Here is a 21455-nt window from a genome sequence, read left to right as displayed (position 1 = left end):
GAAGTCTGGATCCGAGGGGCATGTAGTTATTTTACAACACATGCAAGACCCTATTTATTAAAATAATGCATGTTTGTTTTTTTACTTTCATTTACCAACCACATAATGCATCTTACAATTGAATGCCATGAAAAGTAAAATATTTACATGCCAATATATAATGAATCAGAATAATCAATAACAAGTATATTTGATTAACTTAATCTGTAGCCCATAGTGCTTTTCTTAGCAATAAACAGTGGGAAACATGATTATGAGTAGGAACCACAAACACCTTCATTAGGCAAGCGCTAAAGCTTGGTGGGTTTTATTGTTTTGGCATATAGCCACAAAAAAATATTTATAGACATGTGCTCCAGTCAGATGTTTGCGTAAGTGATGCATACCAGATACGTTGTCCTCTCATGTCCTCAAAAATAAATAACTTGACCAAGGGGGTGGGAGTCGATGCAAGTTTTTATTTACATTTTAGTCGTTTTTTTTGTACTGTACAAAACACCCCTCTTCACAATATAATTGCAAACTAGGAAAAAACACAGATCAGAATTGGGAACATCCATTAACTGTATAGCAGTAGAAAGTGGTTTCATCAGTTTAGAATAGTTAATCTTGGAAATGATCTGAAAAAGTTGAACATTCAACACTTGCTTATGAAACCACAAACATTTTTGCTCTTGCACCATATGCAAATTGCATTACGGGGATGTTTAAAACTGTTAAATGAAACTACAGATTAAATATCAAAGTCACAAAATACAACATATTTTTCAATCATCCAAACTAAGTTGGAAATTAATCTACAGTATAAAGAATATACAATATATATATATATATGTATGTTTGTGTGTCTGCAGACAGTCAACAAAGTGAACATTAAAAGGCCCACACTCCTTAAACATGTTTTAAACATGTATTTGATGTATTCACATTTAACAAGAATATCCAAAAGATGGCATACTCACAAAACAGCAATTGTAATACAAAAGTCACAAAAATATATAATGTATAACTAAGAGCTACCGTTTTGTCATATTTTCAACAAACAATATGAACCAGGAAATGTATATATCATGTACACATTGAAAAGGCATATATGTCAATACATGTTTTAAACATTGCACATAAGAGAAGCTACATCTGGGGAACAAAGGAAAGACATGCTAATATCTGTAAAAACTTTAGTTGGAGAAAAATCAAGAACAAAACGCTGATACGTGCTGAGGTTTCAACACATCTCACCTCAACACGGCCTTATTGAACAGCAAACAGAAGAAAGAAAACGCATGCTCTCAGATTCACAGGACTTTCAAATGAACGTGCATTTCACAATCATAGGAGTCATTTGAAAAGAATCAAATTAAAAATCGAGATGTACACTTCGTTGGTGATTTCACAGATTGAGTGGATTCTCACTTGTTTTTCTTCAGTTAATTTATCACACTGTAAGTACACAACAATACGAAAAACAGTACATTCTTTTCTTTCATTATTCAGACACAAAATATAAACACAGAACCCAACAGCTTGTCCATTTATTGCACACAATAGGTTCACCAAAAATATTTGGGCACTTTAAGTTTCAACAAACAGCAGCATTTCTTTATGAAAAAGGTATGTGAATACAAACAGAAACAAACACACGCAAAACACAAGCTTACTTAAGCGCTAAAATGCTCAAACGCGTGAAAAAATAAAATGACTACAGAGTTTAAATTGTGCAGCTTGAAGCTATGCAAGGTCCTATATAAAGGCTAGTATCTCCAACGCACATGATACAGTGTCTATCGGAGAGAAAATTACATTTCCTGTGAACAATATTTCAATAGCATGGGGAAACCAAGCATGATTACCTCATTACTTTATAATGTCAACAGCAACGATAGATTAAAATGGTAGATACACCAACCCCCAAAGGGACTGGGAACTTTTGGTCCAATAGGAGAGCTTGATTGTTACCCAGACATAGGGTGGTTAGGCTAAATGCCACATCTTTTAGGAACGGTTGATTGGATGGCACGAGACAATCATATGTCAAATCTCTGAGCACCCATTATATGATTATAAAACACACGTTACTTCTCTGAGCCCAAGATATGCACTCACTACTGTAAGTTGCTCTGGATAAGAGCATCTGCTAAAATGACAAAACAAAAATAATAACAGATTCATCATGTTAAATATCACCAAATTCTTATTTTGCTAGTAATATTTTTAATGTTACCATCAGAGTTTGAATCTATTTTGCATTTCATTGGAACGCAAAAGTCATTTTTTGTTTTTTTACAGGACTACCAAGATTAATGAATTGATAAGGACTACACTTAATGAACAAATAAATATCAGTAGCATTTAATCAATGGAGTATCACCACCTTATTATAAAGGCATGGTGATGTGCAACTGACTAGTGATGGCTCAATATAACAGGTGTCCAAGCTAGGGCAAGATTTCTGTTGAAAAGCAGTGACAAAGAAAATTTAGCTGAAAATCTCAAGGTGAACCGAAAACACTATGAAGATGAAAATATCTGTCGATCACACTTAAATGATACAAAGCAATGTCATGTTGGCCATGTTATTGAAGACCTCTCCTGGCTCCATATACACGGAATAACAAAACTAAACTCAAAATAAAAAGCAAGGCACCCAGCTCTAAATTCTAATGTGCTGACCACTTGATTAGTACAACGTTAGTCCGAAGAATGTCACTCACATTCATGTCCAAAGTAAACCGTCTGTGTAAAGTTAGGTAGAAATATTCCTACCAACACATGCTCCACCAAATGCAACATGGTCTCATTGTATGTCAAAATAGTGACATTGAAGCATAGTAGTTATATGTCACCAAAGTTGACATATTAGTTATAAGTCACCTACATATTACTTCTACCTCACTGAAATGTTTTATTTTATTTAACCACTAATTATAGTGAGACTCGCTTTTTTGTCACACAGCTGACATATTACAAATATGTCAGTATAGAGATTTCCATCACACAAGAACTGCTAGAGACAAGTATTTCTAATGAAATAGGTCCGACAAATTAACTACACTTTAACTTCACATTTGAACTTAGCCTAGCTCTTCTAGATATCGGAAAGCGCAGCCGTTGCAGTGCGTCTCTCTTGATGAATTAACGATTGACTTCACATATGAAATGCTGCCATGCCTTTGTGACCCGACCTTTGAGAGTCAAAGCCACAGTAGATACCTAAATTATGAACAACACCCAACACAAGTCAAGTGTAGTAGCTACAGTTCATTCATATTGCGCGTAAAGAAAGAGACAATGAGAGCTCTATAATGCAATTTCAAGTTTTCAAATAATATATATATTTTTTTTAAGGTTTAAATGTACTGTGTCCCTATTCACGAAGGAATACATACACACCTCTCACATAAATCACGACAAAATCCAACGTAGCATTCTATTATCAAATCATATTTAGTAACACTAACAGTTTGCCCGAAGCGACGGCACTCAAGAAGTTACACAGCATCTACGTATGAACGATCATTATGCAAAAAACAACAATCCAATAAGGAAGGAAAGAAACTACTTGTTAGCAAAGTTAAGACATCTAATTCTAGTGGTGCTCGCTAAAGAAGGGCAATCTCAGGCACTTTCCAAAGTCAGGGCTTTGGATTGGAAGGGGGAACGAGTGGGACAATTAGGAAGTGACAGTCACTCAATCGTAATGGAAGCCAGCTCTTTGATGTGGGCGTTCTCCTCCTCTGAGCCGTCCGGGGAGCTGTTACTGCCATTTGTCTTTGGCTCCTCTGACACGTTTTCGTCCTTCAAGGATAAAGGGTCCAGGGGGAAGGTGCTGCTCTCGCAATTCTGGGTGGAGGAGACCTGGGAGATGACCGGCATCTGGACAGACGAATGGTTGCCTTCAAAGCCGTGCTCCACCAGCTCGTACTGCCCCAGAGTCTCCTCCTCTTGCACTTGGCTCAGGTAGTCGGGCATGAGGAAATCACTGGGACCATGTGGAGACATAACAGACGATAGAAAGCTGTTGATGAAAGTGTCTCTAAACCTCCTATATGAAGTAGACTACACAGTAAATATGGTTGAAGTTAAAGGCAAAATGAAAAACGTATGGAAATCGGTACATTTTCTTGAAAAATAATACGGTGACAGATCATTATGTGAGGGCTGTGTGAGGCCTGCGATCTGTTTATTGAGAATCAAACTGGATCGCCAAAGAATTTTCCATACACTGTTATGATCTCAGGCATAGACATTATACTATAACATTTTAAAAAGTAAATGGCCCATTTGAGCCCTACCAACCTGTGAGGGCTTGAGTTTGATTAAGAAGTGGAAAAGTCTAGAATATATGAGCACATGTCTGCTTTATGTAGAAGTACGTTAAGTACTATGAGCTATACATTTTAATAAAAGCCTTTAAACTGAGTGAAATTCCTATATGGAAAAGCAAAATTTATTCTGACAGAAATAGGTTATGTAATTTATCCAAATTGTTGCGAGACGCAAGGATTAAAAGCCCGTAGCACGTATAATTTCATACTGTATGTTTCCCAAAGGCAAGTAACTAAGATAAAAGCATGGAATGGTTCAATTAAGAAAATGGACAACAAAATACACAATAGTAACTCATGTAATAGTCTATGCTACATTACCCTTGAGCCAAGACATATATAGGGATTTTGAGGAAAGTGGCCAAAGACTGCTTTGAACCACATATTCAGCATGACTGATATGTGTTGTACTGTAAGTTTCACGGTATGCTCAGTTAGTTGGACCTGTTTAATGAACCAATTCTGAAAAGCTTGAAATAGCATATCTCCCTGAACATGGCCACTATGGGAGATTTATTTGGATTTTGTCCTTATTTCCCGTGTTACATTAAGCTGATTAAATGAAGGGACGACACCCCGGGACTCCTCACCTGCTCTGGAAGTAGTTTGCTAGTTCAGATGCCTCATGGTTCAGACTCCGCAGGTGTACAATTAAATTGCCAGAGTTGGTAAACATGGCGCCGCACGTTTTGCACTCGTAAATCCGGGGCTTGCGGATTATGTGGCGGGACACCCTCATGTGGTGCTTATATTCGCCGAAGGACGTGAATGTGGCACTACAAATCTGGCACCGGAAACAGCGTTTACCTTCGTGCTTCAGCCGGTGCATCTTTAGGGAGTAGGCCCGTGTGAACTTTTTCCCACAGCGATCACACTGGAAAGGCTTAATGCCTGTTGAAAAAGGGATGAAAAGAAAGAGGACTTGTGTCGCACATTAGAATCACTACAATAGATTAACTATGAATTCTGCAATAAGACATTGATTTTTAGAATTGTCAATGTTAGAACTATCAGAAAACAAAAAAAAAGATGTCAGTGTTAAAAATGTATCACAAAAACATTAAGTGTGAGTGTTAAAAATAGATGTGTAAAATGTGTCAGAAACAGGTAGTAATCATCATTGTATGACCTACAGTATAGTATGCATGCACACCAAAGAAACTGTGACAGAGGCATCCAGTCTCCAATATCCAGCATGGTTCAATGACACACATGGGTTGCAACTAGGGATGCATGATATATCGGTGAACATATCGGAATCGGCCGATATTAGTTAAAAATGCCAACATCGGTATTGGCCTGATGTCTAGTTTAAACGCCGATGTGCAAAACCGATGTCAAAGCTGATGTGTATACCTATATAACGTAGGTACATGACGTAATGACGCCACGTAAAATTCTGCGCAACACAGCATTCCTAACCTAGCCCACAATATATGCTGTGTGGATCGAGCAGTCAACAAGTTGAGCACTTGTTTGAAAGAGTAAGAACATTTCAGCAAGAGAACTCAAAGGCGAAATCCGTTAACGGCAAGATAATGGAATTCATTTCCCTTGACAATCAACTGTTCTATGTCGTGGGTGATGTTGGCTATCGCGACTGGTCGAGCACCGGTACCCACTACCAAGTGTGCTATCGGAGTATCACAGTAATAGCGTCACTGCTATTATCTTCATGACATACTAGCCGTTTGGGTCTTTGCGTGTCAAAAAAGATACACATCAAATAACACTGTTTGACAAGAACACTATTTGACACATCAAATAACACAGCTCCATTATAGAATGGTGTGCGTGATGAATTTGCACGTGCAAGCCAAGCGCCACCACTACTATCAGTAGCACAGTCAAAGCTGTACAAAAAAGTCAGCAAACAAGCAAACACCGGCCACGAACGATGTGTTTACAATACCTTGTTGGTAATAAAGCATTATTTGTTTGACCGCAACTTCTGTGGTAGCTAGCTAGCTTTAGCTTGGTACCTAGCTTGCACCAATACAACCAGCCTGAAAACAATGACCAGTAGAAACTGCAGTCATTTTCATTATTCTTAGCAATGATTTAGGAATCCATGTGAGTAAGTATTAGCTAGGTTGCCACTTGTTGTTCGCCTATTGAAATTGAACTTCAGTTCATGAAATTAAATAGCTAGCTAGCTAGCTACTTAACCCTGTTGCCCAAAGCTAACGTTATAAGCAGCCAGCTAGCTTCATCTGGCTAGTGAGGGTCAACCGGCCCGGTTTATGTGTTGTGAAGTTAGCCACAATAAGGATTAGGCACAATAGTGGAATTAGCAGTTTGCCTTCAAAATAAAATTACCTCTTTGAAAGTGATGCAGAAGGTTACAATTGGTGGAATCATACCATATTTAGACTAGATAATGTTAAACAAGGTTGGAATGTGAAGCAATGAAATGGGGTATCAGTATGTGGGTGTCTGAAGAAGGATGTTTTTATAGTGCTATTGCACTGTGCGCATGAGACACATTTGAAGTTCCCATTTGGAATAGGTGTCAAGAGTGTGCTCAGGGGGCATGTCAGATACACATAGATTGACAATAAATGTGTCTCAATTCACAGTTGTTTCAGAGTCCCGCAATAAGAGCTACGACGCTAATGTTCTCTGGGTGTCACTGAGTAGACTGATACCCCATGTCATTGATCCACAATCAATAGGTCAGGTTCTACAGTGAAATAAGTATGCCGCCAATGCAATTCTAAAGTATAATACATCCAGTGTGATTTCAACAGATTTTTGTCAAATTAACTAATTATTGCAACACAAACTCAAAAAAGTTCTGGGACAGTGTAAAGTCCATGGAGAATGAGAGCACCTCCTCCCAGCTAACCACTGGACTGAGGATAGGAAACTGTCACCACCGATAAATCCACTATAATTGAGAATTTCAATGAGCATTTTTCTACGGCTGGCCATGCTTTACACCTGGATACCCCTACCCCGGTCAACAGCACTGCACCCCCCCACAGCAACTCGCCCAAGCCTTCCCATTTTTCCTTCTCCCAAATCCAGTCAGCTGATGTTCTGAAAGAGCTGCAAAATCTGGACCCCTACAAATCAGACAATCTGGCAAGACAATCTGGACCCTTTCTAAAATTATGCTGAATATGTTGCAACCCCTATTACTAGCCTGTTCAACCTCTCTTTCGTGTCAACTGAGATTTCCAAAGATTGGAAAGCAGCTGCGGTCATCCCCCTCTTCAAAGGGGGGGGGACACTCTTGACCCAAACTGCTACAGACCTACAGTGGGGCAAAAAAGTATTTAGTCAGCCACCAATTGTGCAAGTTCTCCCACTTAAAAAGATGAGAGAGGCCTGTAAGTTTCATCATAGGTACACTTCAACTATGACAGACAAAATGAGAAAAAAAATCCAGAAAATCACAATGTAGGATTTTTAAAGAATTTATTTGCAAATTATGATGGAAAATAAGTATTTGGTCAATAACAAAAGTTTCTCAATACTTTGTTATATACCCTTTGTTGGCAATGACAGAGGTCAAACATTTTCTGTAAGTCTTCTGTAAGGTTTTCACACACTGTTGCTGGTATTTTGGCCCATTCCTCCACGCAGATCTCCTCTAGAGCAGTGATGTTTTGGGGCTGTTGCTGGGCAACACGGACTTTCAACTCCCTCCAAAGATTTTCTATGGGGTTGAGATCTGGAGACTGGCTAGGCCACTCCAGAACATTGAAGTTCTTCTTACGAAGCCACTCCTTCGTTGCCCGGGCGGTGTGTTTGGGATCATTGTCATGCTGAAAGACCCAGCCACGTTTCATCTTCAATGCCCTTGCTGATGGAAGGAGGTTTTCACTCAAAATCTCACGATACATGGCCCCAGTCATTCTTTCCTTTACACGGATCAGTCGTCCTGGTCCCTTTGCAGAAAAACATCCCCAAAGCATGATGTTTCCACCCCCATGCTTCACAGTAGGTATGGTGTTCTTTGGATGCAACTCAGCCTTCTTTGTCCTCCAAACATGAAGAGTTGAGTTTTTACTCACCGTTCTTGTGATCATTTTGACCCCACGGGGTGAGATCTTGCGTGGAGCCCCAGATCGAAGGAGATTATCAGTGGTCTTGTATGTCTTCCATTTCCTAATAATTGCTCCCACAGTTGATTTCTTCAAACCAAGCTGCTTACCTATTGCAGATTCAGTCTTCCCAGCCTGGTGCAGGTCTACAATTTTGTTTCTGGTGTCCTTTGACAGCTATTTGGTCTTGGCCATAGTGGAGTTTGGAGTGTGACTGTTTGAGGTTGTGGACAGGTGTCTTTTATCCAGATAACAAGTTCAAACAGGTGCCATTAATACAGGTAACGAGCGGAGGACAGAGGAGCCTCTTTAAAGAAGGAAGTTACAGGTCTGTGAGAGACAGAAATCTTGCTTGTTTGTAGGTGACCAAATACTTATTTTCCACCATAATTTGCAAATAAATTCATTAAAAATCCTACATTGTGATTTTCTGGATTTTTTCCCTCATTTTGTCTGTCATAGTTGAAGTGTACCTATGATGAAAATTACAGGCCTCTCTCATCTTTTTAAGTGGGAGAACTTGCACAATTGGTGGCTGACTAAATACTTTTTTGCCCCACTGTATATCTATCCTACCCTGCCTTTCTAAGGTCTTCGAAAGCCAAGTCAACAAACAGATTACCGACCATTTCGAATCCCAACACACCTTCTCCGCTATGCAATCTGGTTTCAGAGCTGGTCATGGGTGCACCTCAGCCACGCTCAAGGTCCTAAACGATATCTTAACTGCCATCGATAAGAAACAATACTGTGCAGACGTATTCATTGACCTGGCCAAGGCTTTTGACTCTGTCAATCACCACATCCTCATCGGCAGACTCAATAGCCTTGGTTTCTCAAATGATTGCCTCGCATGGTTCACCAACTACTTCTCTGATAGAGTTCAGTGTGTCAAATCGGAGGGGCTGTTGTCCAGGCCTCTATGGGGGTGCCACAGGGTTCAATTATTGGGCCGACTCTCTTCTCTGTATGCATCAATGATATAGCTCTTGCTGCTGGTGATTCTCTGATCCACCTCTACGCAGACGACACCATTCTGTATACTTCTGGCCCTTCTTTGGACACTGTGTTAACAACCCTCCAGACGAGCTTCAATGCCATACAACTCTCCTTCCGTGGCCTCCAACTGCTCTTAAATACAAGTAAAACTAAATGCATGCCCTTCAACCGATCGCTGCCTGCACCTGCCCGCCCATCCAATATCACTACTCTGGACGGTTCTGACTTAGAATATGTGGACAACTACAAATACCTAGGTGTCTGGTTAGAATGTAAACTCTCCTTCCAGACTCACATCAAACATCTCCAATCCAAAGTTACATCTAGAATTGGCTTCCTATTTCGCAACAAAGCATCCTTCACTCATGCTGCCAAACATAACCTCGTAAAATTGACCATCCTACCGATCCTCGACTTCGGCGATGTCATTTACAAAATAGCCTCCAATACCCTACTCAATAAATTGTATGCAGTCTATCACAGGGCCATCCGTTTTGTCACCAAAGCCCCATATACTATCCACCACTGTGACCTGTACGCTCTCGTTGGCTGGCCCTCACTTCATACTCGTCGCCAAACCCACTGGCTCCAGGTCATCTACAAGACCCTGCTAAGTAAAGTCCCACCTTATCTCAGCTCGCTGGTCACCATAGCAGCACCCACCTGTAGCACGCGCTCCAGCAGGTATATCTCTCTGGTCACCCCCAAAGCCAATTTCTCGTTTGGCCGCCTCTCCTTCCAGTTCTCTGCTGCCAATGACTGGAACGAACTACAAAAATCTCTGAAACTGGAAACACTTCTCTCCCTCACTAGCTTTAAGCACCAGCTGTCAGAGCAGCTCACAGATTACTGCACCTGTACATAGGCCATCTATAATTTAGCCCAAACAACTACCTCTTCCTCTACTGTATTTAATACATTTTTTTTCCCTTTGCACCCCATTATTTCTATTTCTACTTTGCACATTCTTCCACTGCAAATCTACCATTTCAGTGTTTTACTTGCTATATTGTATTTACTTCACCACCATGGCCTTTTTTTGCCTTTACCTCCCTTATCTCACCTCATTTGCTCACATTGTATATAGACTTATTTTTCTACAGTATTATTGACTGTATGTTTGTTTTACTCCATGTGTAACTCTGTGTCGTTGTATGTGTCGAACTGCTTTGCTTTATCTTGGCTAGGTCGCAATTGTAAATGAGAACTTGTTCTCAACTTGCCTACCTGGTTAAATAAAAGGTGAAATAAAATAACTAAAGCTACTGAAACAGATTGTCGTTTTGCTATGTTTTTGGGGAAGAACATAGCTAGCTAGCTCATGGATGCAAACTTTTTTTATGACCAGCACTGTAGGTACGCAAGACAACTTTACCAACATCATAGCATATGTATCGATGAATCTTTGTGACATATGAAATACGAGTGATAGTGTAATCAATGAGTAATAACTACGTAAAATATGTATGAGCACTTTAAATTATTATGTGACGTGCAGTCATATTCAGGTCCTGATTGGTCAACAAGCTTACAAATAGGGTTACTTGTATTTTTTTTGACACGCAAAGAACCATACGGCGTTCCATAGAAATCCTGGTTGAGAATGAAACGACTGAACAAATGAACAACGAAACAGCACAGCAAGTAAGTGAAAGAAATAGGTTTTGATGACGTTTTACTGGTAATGGGGACATATGTAAATGCCAACAAAATAACTTTTTGGTCAGTGTGGTGTGTGTGTAACCTTTATTTACCTAGGCAAGTCAGTTAAGAACAAATTCTTATTTACAATGACGGCCTACCCCGGCCAAACCCGGCCGACGCTGGGCCAACTGTGCGCCGCCCTTTGGGACTCCCAATCACGGCCAGATGTGATACAGCTAGGATTCGAGCCAGGGACTGTAGTGACGCCTCTTGCACTGAGATGCAGTGCCTTAGACCGCTGCGTCCATGTGTGTGTTTTAACTATTTAACTGTACTAGAATGCTTAAAAGGCCGCTAAAGTTTTTTATATCGGTATCGGGTTTTTTGGCAAGGAAAATATCGGTATTGGCAAAAAATGTCATATAGGTGCATTACTAGTTGCAACAAGCATTTCTGAGCCGATCGGACCAGGGGAACAATACGAAGGGCAAAAAGGGCTTCTGTTGATTCATGGCCCTCATAAACATGCCACAACTTTAAGATTAAGACAGACTTTTTTCAATGAGAAATATAAAAATACATTGACAGCTCTATGAGGCATACGTTGACGTGAACTTCCAATGAAGCTCCTTTCGCAGAGCCAGAGTAAATACATTTAAGCAGAAGTGAACTGCATTACTTTTAACTGCATACAATACAACACTATGGGTCGAGCTTAAATGACCCTGAAGAAAGACTTGAGCCCCATGAAGTCTTTTCAACCAGAGAGTCAGCCCTACTCTACGGTATACTTAACTGGCCAGTTCAGAATAATAATAATACCACACAGGAGCCCCCCCCCCTCTTGCTTTGATGGATTACTCCATTATACCAATTTCATAATTGGGTCTTGTGGATGTGTGCATTGGCAGGGGGATAGAACCCCAATGAATACAATGGTGGTTTTCTTGATGAATGTGAGCAGTGTGTCTAAAGTTTGGAGTGGCAAAGACCATTATCCCATTATATGTTGGGACACAATGTGGAGTCATTGCCTGCAGCCTATAGTTAGTTACCTTCCACATGCTGTAACCGTACATGGCTACACAAATGGGACTGTCCACATGCAAGCCTGATTACTTTTGGACAACAACTAACTGGCTTTATAGACAACTTAAAAGTAGGCATTCTCTATCACTTAGAACATCATGCTTCAAGCTTATAGCAGATAATAATGGGACATTACACTCCAAAATAAAACTTGTTGTAATCAAGGGCGGGAAAAGGTGAAACAGCACCACACGATCTCCTTGAACTTAGCACTGCTTGTTTGTGATGGTTAAGACTCAAGTTGAGATGTGTGTCGATATTTGGCTGACATCATTTCCTGTTATAATGTTCCACTGTCATTGGAGTTTGGCTATGTGTGCACGAGTTTGGGTATGTGTGCACTTGATGAGTGTGTTTTTCCGATGTCAGCCGAGGCGGGAGACACTAAGCCCCAAGTGTTTCCAAAATCAATGTTCCCTGGAATGCCCTTCATTCTTCTCCACAGTGTGCCATGAGTCAAACCATTAACGAGCCATTCATACCATTAATCTCCGGCTCCTATCATCGGGTGAATAGAGGACGCATGGAACTACTGTAGAGGGCAACGTAAATACAGTACAAATCACATGAGCTACTTTCCAGATGGGTACCTATGACATAAACAGATACGACATAACAGATAGCTGCTAGAGGTCGCAGAGCAGTAGTTAGTCTACACAGCCCTGTTCAACTGCATAGTGGATGTGTGGAAATTACCTACCAGAGTGGATGAGCATATGTTGCTTCAAGTTCTGTATGCGGGTGAATCGGACGCCACACGTGGGGCACTGGAAAGGTCTGTCAGGCCCGTTAGTGCCAGGGCGGGTTGAAGGGCTTATGTATAAGTGGTAAGGGTACTGGAGGCTTTCTAATCTGAAACAAGAAAGAGGATGTGGTGCTCCAGTGAGGGTAGACACAAATGTGGTAAACCTTGGGGTGTCAGATGAAAACCTTCCTTTAAGCTTCATCATAATAACATCAAGACCTCAAGGGTTCCATACCAGTTGGAAGGCAAAATGGAACATCTTACATAAATGCAAGATTAGCTTGAACAAAAGAAAATCAAGGTTATCAAACCTTCCAAATGAATAGAGTTGAAAACCAGGGAAGGTGATCATGATATTTCCACTTACATTTAAAGAATATAAGTATTTTCCAATCATATTGTTACCTTTCATCATCCTCAGCATGACCTCCTGCATTGGATGTACTTTGCATTGAGGGCAACCCTTCTGTGACTCCCTCATCTATCGAACCTATGCCAAAACAAAAAACAAATATAATTTCCACCAGTTACTAGTTCTTTCTCAGTCTGATTTCCATAAGACATGGTTCGGGATAGAACCCATACACAGATCCAATGCAAAGACTGAATAGCTTTAAAGTGGCAATCCGCAGTTGAAACAATAAAGCGTCCTCCCTGCCACTGTTTGGGAAAACAGCTGAGGAATGGGGCCAGAGAAACATAGCCACTCAAATTCATAGACAGAACTATCGATGCAAGGACTGACCATCCATGATATCAAAATTATAGTTTTAAACATGTTTGTTTATATTTAGGCCTACTTTGTTACTTTGAGTAAAACAACATATTTCAGGTTCTGATGGGGTAGGACAGTTGAACAAAGTTCATAAGGCAATATTAGGTTTTATTTTTCAAGAATCAATGGGTAGGCCTAAATATAATTAATTTATAAGCAAAAAAAAGAATGTAGCAACTGCAGATTAGCCCTTTAAATCTAGAGGGAAATTACACTCCAAAAAAGTGTAAAGAGAAAAAAAGTTGGTGATCTTGTATTGAGATAAGTCCACATCCTAGGTCATCTGTATTGTAGACCTAGCTACATGACGCAATCCAAAACTAATGGAAAAGATATGCACACCAGAGTCTGTGCTTAGGCCTGGCTCTTCCATTATTTTGGGGTCAGGCATATAGCTATATCTACACAACCGTTGGCATGTGTTGCAGACTCAGCTTGACACAAGACTACTGTTGAGGTCTGAAAACATCTGACAGACTGACTTTGGAGTGTTTTGTCCACTCACGTGACACCCATACCTATGGAGGAGGACTGTGGGCTGATGAGGAGGTCCTCCTGGACCTGTTCACTGCAGGGCACTGTCTGCTGGTCGCTCAAAGAACTCTGGGAAGCGCTGACGGGCTGCGACAACGTCTCCTGGACCTCCTCGTCACTCAGCCTCTCCACCTTCACGTGTATGTCCTCCTCGGGGCCCGCCAGCGACAGTGGCGCCTTGATGGAGCTTTCACAGGCCAGGAAGTCACTCAGCCGGCGGCTCACCTCCGAGGGCCCTGCCTGGTCCAGACAACGTGGGCTCTCAGGAAGCTTGGGCTGCTTATCCGGGTGGAACCTCCGGTCGATACCGAAGGGGAAGGTCCACGGGAAGGCCAGGGAAGAGTCCACTGGCTGGGTGGTGGTCTCTGAGAAGGAGGAGGGCGATGGGTTGGGCATCTGCGGTGAGGTGATCTGCGAGGTGCATTTGAGTGGGCTCTCTGGGGACATCATGATAAAGCTCTTACGTTTGCGGCGCGACTCGCGACACACAGGGATGTTCCTCTCCATCACGCTGCAGTCAGAGGATACAGGCGACAGGCTGCTGTCCAACGGCGTCAAAGCGCAGTGGGAGGAAGCGCTCTCGCCAAGAGCCGACTCCTGCGGTTTCTCCTGCCCCATATTCCCGGCGCTCCAGAGGATGCTGGACTTCATGAATTCTGAGCATGTGCTCGCCACGGCGAACATCTGCATGTAACTGGCGGCGGCTAAAACGTCGATGATGTTCTCCGTGCTGATGGAGAGGGTGGAGGTGTAGGCGTACTCCAGCAGAGGGGTGAAGCCGCTCACCGTGACATGGTGCAAGTCCAACACAAACTTATCCTCTTCATCAGGCCTGCCCACTAGTTTGGAGCGGAAGAACTCGCTGCAGCAGGCCAGCACCACCTTGTGCGCCAGAAACAACTTGTCCTGCACACGGATGGTGACATCGCAGAGGTGGCCCTCGTTGCGCAGGGCATTTAGCTTTTCCAGCATCTCTTGACTGTGCGTGGGGGAACTGTGGGTAAAGGTTTTGACCCCCATCTTTGTCTTAGCGTACTTGCTCTGGAGGGCGTTCACCTACAGGGAGAATGGAAAATTAGTCTACAAATGTTGGCCTACATTGGGCCTTTGCTATAAAATCAATGTAATGTTTGTAATTCATTATCCTTATGGATGTTAAACAGTGGCTATACTAAAATAAAAAATAAAAACCTGAATATAAATCCAGTGATGGTATTGAAAAAAACTGCCACCGTGTAGTAAACCTACACTGTCAGATGATAGGATTAGAGTAGTTCAGTTTAGCCTAAGTAACCACACAGACAGACAAATTAACAAACAAAGTGTTAACAGACAACAGTCAGTATTGTCTGGGGGGACTTTCATTTTGCCTCACATGGACTTAACAGAGTGGCAAAAGAAATGCACAAACAAAAACAGCGATGAAGGAGTGCAGAGCCAAGAGAAACATCCCTCTTGACATTTGGAAACCCACTGAACCTCAGATTGATTTCAGGTCTGTCAACCTCAAGATGCATCCAAAAAAATGGAATATACAAATGTGCTACTAGCATAAACTAATGTGGATATTCAAAGCCAGAGACCATGTATTTACAGCTCTTGCAAAGTTTTAGAGAGAAGATCTCTAAACAAACTTAACCTAACAAATCTCAAAATAAACTTAACCTAACACCAAACAATCTGCATTTTCCATTGTTGATGGTTGAGGACAACTGAAGTGCTGCTGACATTATTCTACACTCCAACGAAAACCTAAAGCCAAAATTGTTCAAACAAATAATGTCATTGTGTAAAAGAATATAATTTTAACCTAAAAGGTCCAGTTTGGTTTCATCCAAAAAATGACTAGGAAAGAGAGCAGGCGGCGAGGGAGGTGGTGAGAGGGTGAGGGAAGTAGACAGCGTGAAGGATAAAATGGCAAGTTATGTAACAATAACGAAAGCAAATGCATCATGATGAAAGACAAGTTCATGTGGAGTCCACTACAGCAGGTATTCCCAACCTGGGCAATGTCGTCGGGGGTACGCCAAAGAAAAATGTGATTCACATTTTATTCATTTTTTAAAAAGAAAAATATAAAATTTTCAAAAATCAGGGGGAAGAAATCACATTTTCAAACCATACATTTATATTTTCCAACCGAGCTATACATTTGGGTGAGGTCTTTTTCTCGCCCGAGTAGCCTCGTTTCACTGCCAAAAATAAAATTCAACCATGTAGTGTTCAGCGAAATAACAACAATGTCAAATACAGGTAGCCTTGTCAAATAATTAACATCCAATCACATTAACCGTTACTCTAGCGGGAAACCTTCACTCTTGCGCAGACATTTAGAAACTAAACATGACAATTTGAAAAATAAGCCACGGGAGTTTTTTGAGCGAGAATAAAGATGACATTCGAGTAGTAAGACATGTATAAAAGCAACAGATACCATTAATAAGAAGGGGCTAGAAGAGTCTTATATGATAAGCTACTGAGTGGATAGGACAGGCAAGCCCCATACTATTGTGGAGGACTTAATTTTTCCTGCTGCTGCGGATTTACCTGGGACAATGCTGGGGGAAAAGGCCAAAAAACCTATACAGACAATGTCTTTATCAAACAACACTGTTTCACGACGCATCGGTGACATGGCAGGAGATGTTTTGAAACAATTACTGCTTCGCATACAAGCCAGTGAATTCTATGCGTTACAGCTGGATGAGTCAACAGACGTGGCGGGCCTGGCACAGCTCCTGGTATATGTCTGTTACGTTTATGGGGGGTCAATTAAGGAAAACATCCTATTCTGCAAACAACTGGAAACCAGGACAACCTGAGAGGACATTTTTAAAGTAATGGACAGCTTTGTGACATCAAATGGACTTTGGTGGTCAAGATGTGTTGGCATCTGTACTGATGGCGCAAAAGCCATGACAGGGAGACATAGTGGAGTGGTAACGCGCTTGCATGCAGTTGCTCCCGACATCACTTGGGCAAACTGCAGCATCCACCAAGAGGCTCTTGCTGCCAAGGGAATGCCTGACAGTTTTTAAGACGTTTTGGACACTACAGTAAAAATGGTTAACTTTATTAAAGCAAGGCCCCTGAACTCTTGTGTATTTTCTGCATTATGCAATGATATGGGCAGTGACCGTGTAATGCTTTTACAACATACAGAAGTGCGCTGGTTATCAAGGGGCAAAGTATTGACACTTTTTTAAAATTGAGAGTTGAGATTAAAGTTTTCCTGACTGACCATAATCTCCACGTCTGACCGCTTGCATGGTGACAAGTTTCTAACACAACTGGCCTATATGGTTGATGCTTTTTTTTTGCCTGAATGATCTGAATCTAAGATTACGGGGACTCTCCGCAACTATATTCAATGTGTGGGACAAAATTGAGGCTATGATTAAGAAGTGGGAGCTCTTTTCTGTCTGCATTAACAAGGACAACACACAGGTATTTCCATCATTGTATGATTTTTTTGTGTGCAAATGAACTCAAGTTTACGGACAATGTCACATGTGATATAACGAAGCACCTGAATGAGCTGGGTGCGCAATTACGCATGTACCTTCTTGACACGGATGACACAGACAACTGGATTCATTTTCCTTTTCATGCCCTGCCTCCAGTTCACTTACCGATATTTGAACAAGAGAGCCTCATCGAAATTGCAACAAGTGGTTCTGTGAAAATGTAATTTAATCAGAAGCCACTGCCAGATTTCTGGAAAGGGAGGCGCTCAGAGTTTCTTGCCTTGGCAAATCGCGCTGTTAAGACACTGATACGTCCCTATGTGTCATCACATTGGCCTGAGGTGGGGAGGTTTATGACCCCCATAAATACCTTTCCCCTTTTTCCTCTCTCTACTCTACCGATGTAACTATTGAGAATCCCTTTGTTAACATAGAGTGACGTCAAAAGATGGGAAACGGAACCATATTTCGGTAATCCAACCAGTTGAAAATATGCGTTGGGACTTAATGAATATGATGTCAGTTCAGTTGGCGTCTGAGACATGATTACTGATGATAGGACGACATGAACTGTATCTTGGAAAATCTACACATTCTAGTTATCAGATTCACATGGAATTGTTGTGCAATTTAAATGTTTAAATTTGAAACTATTTGTGAAAAGATTAAATGTAATTTTTAGCTTCTTAATGAGAAAACGGTTTGTCAGAAGAACAACACTCTGCTCACTCAGAGGCCCCGCCCAAGTGAACAGACGTGGATTGTAAACTATGAAACACAGCCCTCTCTCCCAATCCTATATAAGCCCCTTGACAAAACAATTTAACTTTCTGTTCCGAGGACGTTAGGGCGACAGTCCTACGTTAAAAGGGCTCAGATAAACTAACAAAATCAGCATCAAATTTCAACGTGAAGATGACGGTCAACACGCCGAAAGGATGAATTTTGACAATACTAGCCAGAATATAGCATGAGCTTAAAAGTATGGCAACTTGGTATGAACTTTGAACTCTTATTCACTCCAGAAGTGATACCTCCTAGCCGTTGAGTTAGCAGCAGTCGCTGTAAACGTGGGCTAGGAAAGGACGGACGATGTATCCATTCTTCCATGCTCCAGTTCACCACTAGACAGTCTTCAGAGGACCAGAGATCCATGCTGGACAACCCGGCCTCCCATCTACGACCAACCGATCGAAGCGTAGCTCAGAGTAAATATTTATTCCATTTCCAAATGGGCGGTAATTTAGAATGCATAAGATACTGTATTTACGATAGCATAGCTTCTCCCTTTGTTCCTCAGTCTTCCCGCTCTTTCACTCAAACCCCCCCCTTTTCTTTGTGTAACCAGCCGCTATATCGGCTCCGTTCACCAGGTCCCATCAATGTAGGATTCATTCTGTGTATATGTAATTCTGTGTGATTAGTTAGGTATTTAGTAAATAAATAATTAAACCACATTTTGTATTGCTGATTCAACTTGTTAGCCAGGGTTCGTGAGGATAACCAAGAATTTCCAACTTTCAGATGAGTCTAAATAAAGTGACGATTAAATATTGACTCCTATTGAGGTCAAAGTTTACCAGGTCTTTAAGAGTTTATTCGGAAGATAACAGCTCTATAAACATTATTTTGTGGTGCCCCAGTTAATTACATTAACCTGATTAGCTTAATCAGGTAATATTAATTACAGAGAAATTATTTTATAGAATAGCACGTCATATCACTTAATCCGGCATAGCCAAAGACACGACATATGTGAGAGTGGATGCTCGGCCCTCACTAGCATGAAAACTAAATAGAAGCACAGACGGTGTGTGGAAAATGATTTAAGACTCTCCAATACAACCCAACATTGCAGAGTTATGTGCATCCTTTCAAGCACACCCTTCTCATTAACCTGTGGTGTGTTATTCACAATTTGTAAAATGTAAATGTAAAATGGCTAAATAAAGAGCAAAATTATTGATTATTATTTGTGCCCTGGTCCTATAAGAGCTCTTTGTCACTTCCCAGGAGCCAGGTTATGACAAAAACTCACTCATTCTTATGTTTAATAAATGTATTGTACAGTGTGTGTGGCAGACTTGATGATGATGCCAAAAACAACATTTGAGAGTGCGCTGACCCTGGTGCTAGAGGGGGTATGCAGCTGGAGGTTGAATGTTTGAAGGGGTACGAGACTATAACACGTTTGGGAACCACTGCACTACAGGATGCAGTGCAGCTGCCCGTCTCCCTCCCTTTCTCAGACATGTGGCTGCTCTGAGGCATGAGATTTTCCATCAAACAAAACTCTCTCCTGAAGGGGCTCTCTTTGGGAGAGCTTGCTGCCCTCACTAAGAAAAAAAGAGGAGGAAATACTCCCCGGCTGTTGGCCCAATAAAGGCAACGCAAATTAGGCTTGAACCACTGATTTTAGCTGCAGTGGAGGAGAGGAGTGTGGGTTGTTGTCTACCTTGCAAAATCATATTATCTTGATTCTGAGTTTGGGCTAACCTAATTCAAAACCCGACTCGAACATTGATAGGGTCCATAAATAGGCCAACATAATGCACTGTTGAAACAGCACAAAATCGAAGTCTCAAGCGAAACAAACACAATAGCTAGGCCTAGTAGCCTGCATTAAGAAATACATTTTTAGAACGTTATTCCTACTTGAACTGTCTCCACTAACTTTGAGATTTCATCACCATACCGATGAAAGTAGCTAACTACGTTGTTAGCTGCTGCAATTAACTTCTTAGTTCTTACAAATCAAATCAGGTGTAAATGCAACATCAAATTGCTAGCTAACAGAGGTCGTCCAAAATTGGGACAGGCATTATGTTTACAGGCAAAGTGGGCGGGGACTAAACTGAAACCAGTATTTTCGCTTGTAAACATTAACATGCTGCAAGTAACAACACGTTGCGAGCTAGCTAGTTGGCTAGCGAACAAGCTAGTTAGCTAACAAAGAAAGCTATGTAAAGTCAAAACAAAGAGCAACTATAGTTAGCTGTCTATAAACATTAACAAAGGCTTCGACAGGCAACCAGGTAGTTAAGTGAACTAGCTTGCTAGATAATGTAACGTTAATGAAAACGTTTCACTTGACCGGCTAGCAAACTACACATACACCAATCTTCAACACTTAGCTAACTACCAGTTTTCAGAGGTCGAGTTACTGACCATGCAACGAAATATACCTTCAGTAGATAGAACAGTGTACGATTCGGTCTGTTGTTCGACTTGATCGGCCTCGGGTTGTGGAGTCAAATGAGGCCGATGTAAACACACCACAGCTGTGCGTGCAACAGCACAAAGCAGCCTAGCTTGCAAGCAGTCTGTTATCGGTGTCGATTTAGCCCGTTCTTTGGAATTCCTTGTGTTTGGGAAACATTCGTTGGCCAAACACAGATAAATTTGAGATTTTCATTAATACTTGGAGCGGTCGATAGTTCAAATTGTTGTTAAAAGGTTAACAAAACGTACATTTTTGTACCGTTTCGTTGAGGTTCTTTAGCTAGCCTCCCTGTGCTAATCCTTTTTGCACTTTGTGTCCCATAATGCAACGCGCAGTAGGCAAATGTCTGATTTGGTTAAGATCATGTCTGACGGATCTCATTTTTTTTATTTTACTAGTCAAGTCAGTTAAGAACAAATTGTTATTTACAATGGCAACCTATGAGGGTTACCTGCCTTGTTCAGGGGCAGAACGACAGATTTTTACCTTGTCAGCTCAGGGATTCTTCAAGTTACTGGCCCAACGCTCTAACCACTAGGCTACCTGCCGCACATCTAAAGCAATTAATGTAGCTAAATTTGCTTGCTGTAATCACGGGGTAG

At 41.3% G+C, this 21455-nt stretch overlaps 1 protein-coding gene across 3 annotated transcripts; it reads right to left on the bottom strand.

Moving 5' to 3' along the window:
* Positions 1–438: 438 nt before the first annotated feature.
* On the bottom strand, positions 439–21171 carry LOC112265400 (zinc finger and BTB domain-containing protein 44). Of its 3 annotated transcripts, none has more exons than XM_024442664.2 (6): positions 20799–21171; positions 14148–15219; positions 13260–13344; positions 12810–12961; positions 4916–5216; positions 439–3979 (listed from the first exon to the last, which is right to left on the bottom strand). In XM_024442664.2, exons 1-6 carry the CDS (start codon positions 20799–20801, stop codon positions 3685–3687), a joined length of 1908 nt encoding a protein of 635 aa, XP_024298432.1. In that variant the 5' UTR covers positions 20802–21171; the 3' UTR covers positions 439–3684. The 3 variants fall into 3 exon arrangements, with proteins under 3 accessions (XP_024298432.1, XP_024298433.1, XP_024298434.1); XM_024442665.2 differs by having other exon boundaries at positions 20816–21171; XM_024442666.2 differs by having other exon boundaries at positions 3804–3979; positions 5133–5216.
* Positions 21172–21455: the final 284 nt, after the last annotated feature.

The sequence above is a fragment of the Oncorhynchus tshawytscha genome, linkage group LG13, assembly GCF_018296145.1.
Source record: "Oncorhynchus tshawytscha isolate Ot180627B linkage group LG13, Otsh_v2.0, whole genome shotgun sequence".
Lineage (NCBI taxonomy): Eukaryota > Metazoa > Chordata > Actinopteri > Salmoniformes > Salmonidae > Oncorhynchus > Oncorhynchus tshawytscha.
Note: the sequence above shows the minus strand (reverse complement) of the source record. Positions and strands in the feature narration are given on the sequence as shown.